Genomic DNA, 8,984 nt, shown 5'->3' on the forward strand with positions numbered 1-8,984 from the left:
CCCTCCTTGGGTTTCCAAAGCAGTATCACTACGGAAGTAGATTGCCCCATCTTCCTTCCGAGGAGTGGCTGGTGGGTTTGAACCGCCAGCCTTCTGGTTAGCAGTCGAGTGCCTTTTCTAGATTTACCAAACTGTCTTCAGTGTATATTCATCTATTTTGTAATGGACAAAAATAGAAATGCTACCCCAAAAAATTCACTTAAGGTACCAATGATCTTTTCTTTGTATAATTTTCTGCAATTCCTTTCCACTTACTCTCATTTCACGTATACATTCAGTATATATTCACCTACTGATTAATTTGTTCACTGTACAAAAATATATATTAAACACTCTCCAAGTGCTGGTCATGTACCTAAGTGTTAGGGTGAGAGAGAAGAAAAATACCATCCATTTGCTCATTGACAATCTATTAGGATACAATTCCAAAATTAATTAAATAAGTACATTTTTAGAGGGAATAATCCAGTTTCTCGGAAGGAAGGTTGGGCATTCCTACTTCCGTAGTGATACTGCCTCAGAAACCCAAGGAGGGGTCGCTATGAGTCAGGGCCGACTGGAAGGCAAATAACAACAACAGCAACAATCCAGTCTGTTATGAGGGACCAAATTAGGGAAGTTTTATTTGAATTTAGCCAGCCAAAGAAGGATTCTTAAAGGAAATAACATAAAATGCAACATGAAATGTTCACTATAGTTAGTCCTGACTTGGTAAAACACCTTCCATTTATAAAAGAGAGAGAAGAAAGAAAGAAAGAAAAAAAGGGCCAGTGCTGCTTTTCTCAGACTGAGCTATTCAAATGTATTTCACTTTTCATCAGGATGTGCTACCCACTAAACATCAATTTTAAAAATACATTTCAATAAATTATTTATTAAATAAGTCTTAAACAAATTTCTTTAGCTTGAGCACCATGATCCTATGCAATTTTAGGCTCTGACTAAAATGATCGTGTTAAAAAGATAGAGTATACAGAGTAACCTAGTGTTGGGAAAATGAAGACCTTAATTTGTATTGGGTGACAGGAAGAGAAAGCCAATAAGATATATTGCTGTTAAATTTTTGCTGCAATGAATATAATTTGGTATAAGCTGGTGGACTTTAATCTACTGTGAATACCCTCTTCGGAGCCACCAGCAAGTTCCATCTCTTGAGTAGAAGAGAGAACATTAGCAGAGAAAATCAACACATTGTCTTTCCCTTGGGCATTAAAACTTCAAATAAACACCAAGTCTTGACTTGAAATAGAATGAAATATTGCTACCTATATTCATGTACAGCATAAAATCTATCCAAATTTGTGGCAACCTCACTCTACAATATACTTTCTTCATTATCACTTCAACCACTACAGAGACATCTTGTCTGTCCTGGAAACATCCTCTTCCAGGCTCTCTGTGAGAGCATCAAGTAGTGGCTTAGTGGTGGCTTAGTCACTATGTCTCGGTCCATTCAGGTCCTCACAGGAAATGGAATGAAGACTTCTTTCAACAACTGACTCAAATTCGACAATATTTTCCCCTTGGAACATGTTTTCCTATCTACAAAAGGAAGCATTGCACCTTCAGTTTGCTACTGAGGACCTGCATGGATCATGAAGGTTTGAATGGTGTGCCTACAAAATTATGTGAGTTTAGTATTCAATAACTTTTGAGATTCATCAAACAGTACAGCTATTGCAGAATGGATTTAACAAATGGCCTATCTTGAAAACACATTCATTTCTTTCTTAATTTTCAGTGGAATAAGCACTGAATGTGTGAGACTGCATGACTTTCTTTTGGGAAAAAGTTAAATATTCCCAGAGAACATAGTTGAATGCCACTTTTGACTTTTCTAAAACATATTTATTATAAATAAATATGAAAAAGTCAAAAGAAGGCAGATCAATGTTTAGAAACATAAAAATTCAAACAGGCTAGAAATGAAAGCCTTATACTTCATTGAGATGATTGGGACCACTAAAGTGAATTTTGAGATCTTGTGGATTATAAGAGTATGCATGCTGTGGGGGGAAATTTGAGTTTGGAATAAAGCCAGAGCTACATGTGGAGGAGTAGGGTGAAGAAAGTGCATTTAATTTAGTTTGGATTTAGAATAGCATGAAATGAAAATGTGTCAACTAAATATATACTTTTTAATCTTAAAGTGAGTAGAGTAGTAATTTATATATATATATATATATATATATACACAAAGTTCATACTTTACAGGACTTTAAAAGAATTTATTGACACTTTTTCTTACATGAATTTAAGTCTTAGGATGCAACAAATTTACATTCAAATAATAAGCATGTTATTCTCTAGTCAGGTATGCAACTCTGAAATCACCAGGATAAGTCAGAACAATAATTATAATTATACAGTAACTTTATTATTATTATTTTTTATTGTGATTTGGGTGAAGATTTACAGAGCAAATTCATTCTCCATACAGCAGTTCACATATACTTTGTCTCATGTCATTGACCACAGTTTACCACAATGCAACAGCTCCCCTCCCACTTCCTCCCCATAGTTACCACTTCCCAGTGTCCATCCCTCCATACTCTCCTGCCCCCTGAGCTGTCTCCCTGTGCATAAGCAGCCCTTCCTTCTCCCATGATTGTTCTCTCGAGGGCGTGTGTCTACTTGAGGTAAATGTTCAACTCACATGCGTATACTTTGTTTGGCTGGAAACCACAGGTGTGGGTTCAATTCCAGACCTGAAGGGCAGCCAGGGGCCATAGTCTCAGTGGTTACACCAGGCTCTATTGGACCAGCAAACCTGGTCCCAACCATCGCCCTTTTTTTTTTTCCCCCTCCAAATGATTTTGAGTTTTGTTCCACATTGTTCTCCCTCTCTAACCAGAATCTCCTATATCCCTTCCAAGTGGATGACAGTGGTAGCCAGGCACCATCTAGTTCTTCTGGTCTCGTAGTTGTATAGGTTGCAGATCGGATGGTGTACCAGTCGTGGGGACTGATTGTTTCCATTAATTTTTCTTTCTTCTTTGCTCTTGACGAGGAGAGACCCATCGTTGCATCTAGATGGCAGCTTGCTAGCTTTTAAGATCCCAGTCGCTACTCACCTAAGTAGGAGGTGGAACAATGTTTTGTATAGTATGTTATGCCAATTGAGCTTGATGTCCCCTAATTATACAGTAACTTTAAATTTAACTTTTGGATTTAAATTAGTGAATTTGTAAAAGTTTACTATGTAAATAATATTTCTTGTTTCAACCAAAATTTATTGGATGCCTATAAGGGACAAAACCTGTAATTGTTTAAGTAACTTTATATTTTGTATTATATAAAAAATTTGCCCTCAGCAAACGTGTTAAAAAATAAATAAATACAGGTTCATTTTTCTACTTCTCTTTGAAATTCATGATCTGATGAATAAATGTAAGAATGATGCCATTAGGAGAAAAGAAACTAATAATTTGAAAAGACTCATCTTCAATTTGAATGAATGAATTGAATGATTATGTTGTGCTTATGTCATGTTTATGCTGTTAGATTTGCAGTCCAATCTTCTATCTATTTTTTCCCAAGGCCTAAAAAAATGTGTTGATTTGTTAATACTATTTTCTCAGCCTTTCAGTATTTCTTCAATATTTAGTGATTTTGCTTCATTACTATGTAAGTAACACATGTAAACTAAAGAAAATAAAGTATATTAACACAGCGGCACTCTCCCAATCAAGAAAATAAACTATCAATAAGATTACAAGAATATTGTTGTCAGGTGTCTTCAACCAGATTTTGACTCATAATGATCCCATGTGAATTTCTAGAACTGCCAGATAGGGTTTGCTAGGCTATTTTCTTTATAGGAGCAGACCTTCAGGTCTTCCACTGAGTGGAGTGGTTGAGTGGTTTGAACAGCCAACCTTTTGGTTAGCAGCTAAGTTTTTAACTGTTGCACCTCCAGGGGTTCTTGCTGACTCATAGCGACCCCTCCTTGGGTTTTCAAGGCAGTATCACTATGGAAGTAGATTGCCCAACCTTCCTTCCGATCTTATTAGAATAGAAAGTACAAACATGGGGATGGGAACATCAATGCAAAACTTAAAAATTAAACTCATTTTTTAATTAAAGAAATTATTTCGAGTGAATGGAATTGGTGTAATAGAATTGTTGTCACTCTGTAGTCTCTAACAGGTTATGACTGAATAAAATAATTTCAGGGAAAAGAGTTGAAAAGTATTTCTTAAAGCTAATGCTCTTTTTGTTGTTTGTTATGTGTGTTAGAGACCCCTTCCTTGGGTTTCTGAGGCGGTATCACTATGGAAGGAGATTGCCCAACAACCTTCCTTCCAAGGAGTGGCTGGTAGGTTTGAACCACCAGCCTTCTGGTTAGTAGTCAGGTGCCTTAGGCACTATGCTACCAGAGATCCTACTCATACAGAATGTATTTCTCTACATCGTGTATCTGGTTTTGAGCAAAAACTCACTGAATACACGGGGATAAGACCAAGCTTGCCTGATCCAGCAGCTTCCTGGACACTGGGCCATAGTCCAGACTCATCTGGGATACCGGGACAGGTACTGTATGGTCTATGCAATAGACAGATCAGAAATAAATATACCTAGCCTGTAAATCTTCGTAGGAAATGTTGGTTTGTGGTGTAGCACATTAACAAGAGTAGCAACTATACATGTTGAAGATGCCTATGAAAGTTAAAAAAACTGGGCCATTTCATTCACTGATTTAAAAAGGAAAACTGATTTCAGAAAAATGGTATTTTAACTCTTCCAAGCACAAAGGGTTGCATAAGGTTACAGAAGCCACAAAACCAATTTCTGAATCCTGAAAATTGATACAAAAACAAATCAGATAAACTGTGAGAGCCTCTAGAGAGAGGTACATATGAATTCTCCCCTTGCTTCCTCCATATTACGAAGTTCCTTAGGGCTACATTATCTTTCTTTTGATCAACCACAATTTGAAAGCCTGGGACAAAAATGGAGGTAAGCAACTAAAAAAGAATATTTATCTACACATATATTTACAGCATAGTTCTCTTGCAGAGGGAATAGAATCCACCCTTTGGGTGTTTAGACCGACCTTCTTCTGGCATTGGAATTATTTGGCTTGTTTTCCCTCTGTAGGCAGGTTCTGAAACATCAACACAGCTGTAGGCAAAGGAAGAGGCTGGCCAAAAAGCCCACCCACAGGTACCATAAAAAATGATGATGAAACTAACATATAGAATCAAGCAAGGATTACCGTGGTGTTTTGTGTGGAAAGGCAGAGATAAACAATGAAACAAACAAAACACATGGAAGGAAATCACTTTTTCGAGTCAAATGAGAAAGTTCAGCACCCTGAATTTCCTAGTGGCCAAACTACTAGAAAGTAAGAGATGGAGAAAAACTGCTAAAGAATGTTATGAGTTTTTTTTTTTTTTTTTTTTTTTAAAGGGGTCCAATGCACCTGTTGATGTATTTTCCAGGCCCTCGAATGATAACAATTTATGAGGCTATTAATACTAAGCCCAAGATTTATCAGATGTGCTGTTTGTCTTGTGGCCAATATAACCTCGTAAAATTTCTGTTGCATTGGGTTGAAACAGAGCATTCTGATATCGGAGTTATTCAGAGCATTTAAATCGGCTAATCCTACGAGAACAGCGCATTTAGCCTGCCTATTAGGGAGTAGTCTTTAGGGATTCCTACCAGTCGCAGAACCAGGCTTGAGGGGGTGGTCCGTTGCTGGGTGAGGTAAAATGGAGGCAGCAGGGGAGGAGTGGGTCCTGGAGACAAGACGATATTTGTCTAATCCATCCATGCCATCTACAGCCAGCTGAGTTTGGCGCACCGAGAGCGCATGTGCATGCTGAGGCTCCAGGAAGGGCTGTTGCCGAGAAAACAGCACAGGAGAAAGAAACGTGAGACAGGGTTTGAGGGAGACATTGAGAGAGACATGTCAACAAATTAAGTTCATCAGGTCAGAGACATAATAAACGGTGTAAAGGAAAAAGAAAAAAAAAAAGAGAGAAAAAACAAGCCCTAGTCAATAAATCCATTCAACAGATGTTTTCACACTGACGGCCAGGCCTGTCTGTCTGACTGAGGAGGAGGTGATGGCAGGAGGCCTGTCAGTTTGAACTGATTGAAAGAAACAGACCTTTAACCTCAAGAGTAACATGGATTTACATAGACTCATTTCCCATCTTGATACCAACGTTTTGAATACAGCCCCAGAATTGTTGCAACACTGAGTGGGAGAAAAATTAATTTGCTTTCAAGGTGCCATTTAGGTTTACTTCTGAAAATTCTATTGTGAATTTATTTCAGTAACATTGTTAATGATATTTATGGACCCTCTGAAAATTATCAATTAAATGGGTATGTGTTGAGATCTTTCAGTCTTCATATAATGGTATAATGATTCCTTTGTGAGTATTATATGGTCTAGTCTTGATATTATAAAAAATTATGTTTTTGTAGAGTATTAAATATATTCTCAGTGATTTAACAATGTTATCATTCTTCATCTTGTCACGTTATAAAATCAAAGAACCACAGTTTGAAAGCTTCTGGAAGATTTGGTTTATTCCTCTGTCTCTGAGAAAGACAATGGCTAAAACACAGATGGGTAGCCAATCTAATGATCAGACCTACACAGTGAATATTTCCTCTTTCTTCATCATCAAGGAATTTATAAATTTTGTTGTTTTCATGATGAACATGGAAAATAGTTGAACATGGTAGAAAGCATGATATTTGCACTACATGCATATCCACAAGGTTAACGATGTTCTAAAATACAAATTGAATTCCTAGAATCTTAAAAATGTGCACAGTGTCTGCTTTTATCTGATGGTATAGTATTTACTCTTTCAAAACTTGACTCAAGCATCACTTCTCCTGAAGGACATGTTCCCTTTACTTTTAATTGCTCCCCTAGCATTGACTTAGTCCATTAAAATGTCATAGTCATCTTGAATCTCTAGCACAAGGCATGAAACGAGGTCAAAAATTATTCAATAAAAGAAAACAAACAGTACATACCATGCATTTGTACTCAATGTATGTGAGTTCTACGCAGTAGTAGCTTTCTTTGTATATAATATGGTTAATTCTACGTATAAATATAGTTATAATTGTAAATATATGTTGTTATAGATCATAGCTGAGATTTCTCAATTCAGAAAAAAAATTAAGAATAATTTAAAACTACCTTTAAAAGAGGTTATAATTAATGTGCATGGCATTATTTCTCTTTTGCTCTGAAGAATAATTAAACCACCAATCAATCAGAAAACCATTTGCCACATGCTCAGTTTTTGGGCATTTGTTTTGACGATTAGGATGGCTTGGGTCAGAGATCTAGTTCTAGTTATAATAGTCTTAACAGTTTATGTTGTTGTTGTTGTTGTTATGTGCCATCGAGTCGGCCCCGACTCATAGCGACCCCTCCTTGGGTTTCCGAGGCAGTATCACTACGGAAGTAGGATTGCCCAACCTTCCTTCCGAGGAGTGGCTGGTGGGTTTGAACCGCCAGCCGTCTGGTTAGCAGGCAAGTGTCTTAGCCACTATGCTACCAGAGCTCACACAAGAGCCTAATTCTCTTGTTTTCTTGAGTGTTTTCCATGTTCAATGCCCTGAGGATATAGCAGTAAGATTGACTCTCTCCCTCCTTATGCAGAACTTACAATAGTAAGGAATTCAAATGTATAATGATAACTGTGGAAGTTTTCAATCTGGAAAAGAGTTTCTCGCATATAATCAAAAAAGCGTATGTAAATATATTCCTCATGTTGGTAGCATCCAACCTTTCTCTCTTTTCCAAACTTCTCTTTAACTCTTATCTAACCTAATGCAAAAGGACCCTAATTGATCACTTCCAGTACCAACAAGTACTGCAAGAATTCTCCTCCTGAAGCCCTTATGGAAGCAAGAAATTAACACAAAAATTTTCTGAAAGTCTATCACAGTTTGAAGAACCTTCTCAGCCTGTCATCTGGGATTCCTCTTAACCTGAAGTCAACCAACATTTTCAATTTTAGGTCTATTACTTGTCCTCACCTATCTTCTGAAAGTTTGTCATAGTGTGGTGGCTTGTGTGTTGATATGATGCTAAAATATATGCCACTGTTATTTCAAATACCAAAAAAGTCATCCATGGTACACAGGTTTCAGCAGAGCCTCCAGTCTAAAACAGCCTAAGAGGTAGGACAAGGCAGTCTACTTCTGAAAAAAATTATGATTGAAAACTATGAATAAAAGTGAAACATTGCCTGATATAGTGCTAGAAGATGAGCTCCCCAGCTTGGAAGGCACTCAAAATATGACTGGGGAAGAGCTGCCTCCTCAGAGTAGGAAAAAAAAAAAACAACTCACTGCCATCAAGTCAGATCTGACTCATAGAGACCCCTCCTTGGGTTTGTGAGGCAGTACCACTACAGAAGTAGATTACCCAATCTTCCTTCCAAGGAGAGGCTGGTGGGTTTGAACCTCCAGCCTTCTGGTTAGCAGTCAAATGCCTTAGGCAGTATGCCACCAGAACTGCTCCTCAAAGTAGAGTGGACCTTAATGATGTGAAATGGAATAAAGCTTTTGTTTCTTCATTTGCTGATGTGGTTGACTCAGAATGAGAAGAAACAGCTATAAATATCCATTGACAATCAATGCATGGAATGCACAAAACACAAATCTAGGAAAATTGAAAGTCATAAGCAATGAAATGGAATGCAAAAGATTGACATCCTAGATGTTAGTGAGCTGAAATGGAGTGGTATTACCCATTTTGAATTGGACAATCATATGGTATACTATGTCAGGAATGACAAATTGAAGAGAAATGGTGTCACATTCATTGTCATCAAGAACATTTCAAGATCTATTCTCAAGTGTAGTGCTGTCAGTACATGGATAAAGGGGATAAAAGCCTTGAACCCGGACAGAAGAGCAGTGAGCCCCAGGGTTACAAGTGAGGAGAGACAACGCAGGGACGCCCAGAGTAGCAGGCCAGAAGAGCAGGAGAAAGG

General features: G+C 37.6%; 1 protein-coding gene across 1 annotated transcript in view; it reads right to left on the reverse strand.

The window, feature by feature from the left end:
- The window catches only part of HDAC9 (histone deacetylase 9), a 582,041-nt gene that overhangs the window by 345,925 nt on the left and 227,132 nt on the right, over nucleotides 1-8,984 (reverse strand). The window contains exon 13 of the mRNA XM_007946059.2: nucleotides 5,668-5,845. Within this exon, the coding sequence (XP_007944250.2) occupies nucleotides 5,668-5,845 (178 nt within the window). The remainder of the gene's footprint in view (nucleotides 1-5,667; nucleotides 5,846-8,984) is intronic.

Source organism: Orycteropus afer, unplaced genomic scaffold, assembly GCF_000298275.1.
Source record: "Orycteropus afer afer isolate SDZICR_OR568_19922 unplaced genomic scaffold, OryAfe1.0 scaffold00008, whole genome shotgun sequence".
Lineage (NCBI taxonomy): Eukaryota > Metazoa > Chordata > Mammalia > Tubulidentata > Orycteropodidae > Orycteropus > Orycteropus afer.